The sequence below is a fragment of the Myotis davidii genome, unplaced genomic scaffold (genome assembly GCF_000327345.1).
Source record: "Myotis davidii unplaced genomic scaffold, ASM32734v1 scaffold663, whole genome shotgun sequence".
In the NCBI taxonomy this organism is placed as follows: Eukaryota; Metazoa; Chordata; class Mammalia; order Chiroptera; family Vespertilionidae; genus Myotis; species Myotis davidii.
This window is the reverse complement of record NW_006295816.1, coordinates 1,081,679-1,082,646: the sequence shown is the minus strand read 5'-3', so window position 1 is coordinate 1,082,646 and position 968 is coordinate 1,081,679. Positions and strand designations below refer to the sequence as shown.

The window sequence follows — 968 nt, the reverse complement described above, 5'->3', positions numbered from 1 at the left end:
GGAGGAGGGAGCCCCCTCTCTCCCCGCCTCCCCTCTCTTCTGTCCCAAATTGGGAGCCGCGGCTGCAGCCGCCAGCTCCCCAGGTCACCACCCTAGCGGGCACCCAGCACCCAGTCCTGTTCTCCTAACAAGACCCAGCCCTCTGCCCCTCCACCCCTCTGCCCCTCACCCTCTCCCAGGCCCCAGCCACCCAGCTCCTTCCTTCCTGCAGGGGCCACCCCAGGGCTCCCCAAGTCCCTCCTTTCCCCACGACAACGCTGGGCCTCCCACCTCTGACCTCCCACCCCAGGTGCAGACTCCGATTCCGACAGCGACCTGTCCTTGGAGGAGGAGAGGAGTCTGTCCATCCCGTCCTCCGAGAGCGAGGACAACGGCCGGCCGCGGGGGCGTTTCCAGCGTCCGCTCTGCCGGGCCGCCCAGAGCGAGAGGCTCCTCAGCCACCCCAAAGGTGATGGGCCCCCGACCCCCGGGCGACCAGGACACCCAGTCCACTTGGGTGTGACCCAGGGACCCTCCTGCCCCGAGGACTCCAGGCCGCCGCTCCCCTCCCCTCCCGCCTCCAGTGTGTTCCTTGGCTGGAGGCCCGCACAGCCGGTGGCCGGAGAGCAGGCCAGGGTGTTCTAGGTGACACACCACGCCTCCAGGCCCTGGGCTTCCCTGGGGTGGGGCTCCTCTCTCAGCATCAGGTTCCCCCGTCTCTGTCCGCCTCCAGCTGAGAGGGAGGGCGCCTTAGTGCCCCGAAGGCTCACGGGCCTCTGAGAGCCGCCTCCCATTCGCACCTGTGCTCACAGGACAGCCAGGTTTTAGGGGCCGTTGGGGTCGGGGTCAGAGTCGGGGCCGCAGGGGTCATGAACCACCGGGTCCTGTCACGGCCCTGGCTCTGCAGATGTGGACGGCAATGACCTCCTGTCCTACTGGCCCGCCCTGGGCGAGTGTGAGGCTGCGCCCTGCGCGCTGCCCCTGGCGCG

At 69.5% G+C, this 968-nt stretch overlaps 2 protein-coding genes across 2 annotated transcripts in view; both read left to right on the top strand.

The window, feature by feature from the left end:
* Window positions 1–968, top strand: part of LOC107184200 (collagen alpha-2(I) chain-like) — a 16,865-nt gene that overhangs the window by 11,525 nt on the left and 4,372 nt on the right. The window lies entirely within an intron of this gene.
* The window catches only part of CELSR3 (cadherin EGF LAG seven-pass G-type receptor 3), a gene marked incomplete at its 5' end in the record, with an annotated part of 23,979 nt that overhangs the window by 20,108 nt on the left and 2,903 nt on the right, over window positions 1–968 (top strand). Inside the window, 2 exons of the mRNA XM_015568270.1 lie at window positions 290–448; window positions 887–963. Of these exons, the coding sequence (XP_015423756.1) occupies window positions 290–448; window positions 887–963 (236 nt within the window). The remainder of the gene's footprint in view (window positions 1–289; window positions 449–886; window positions 964–968) is intronic.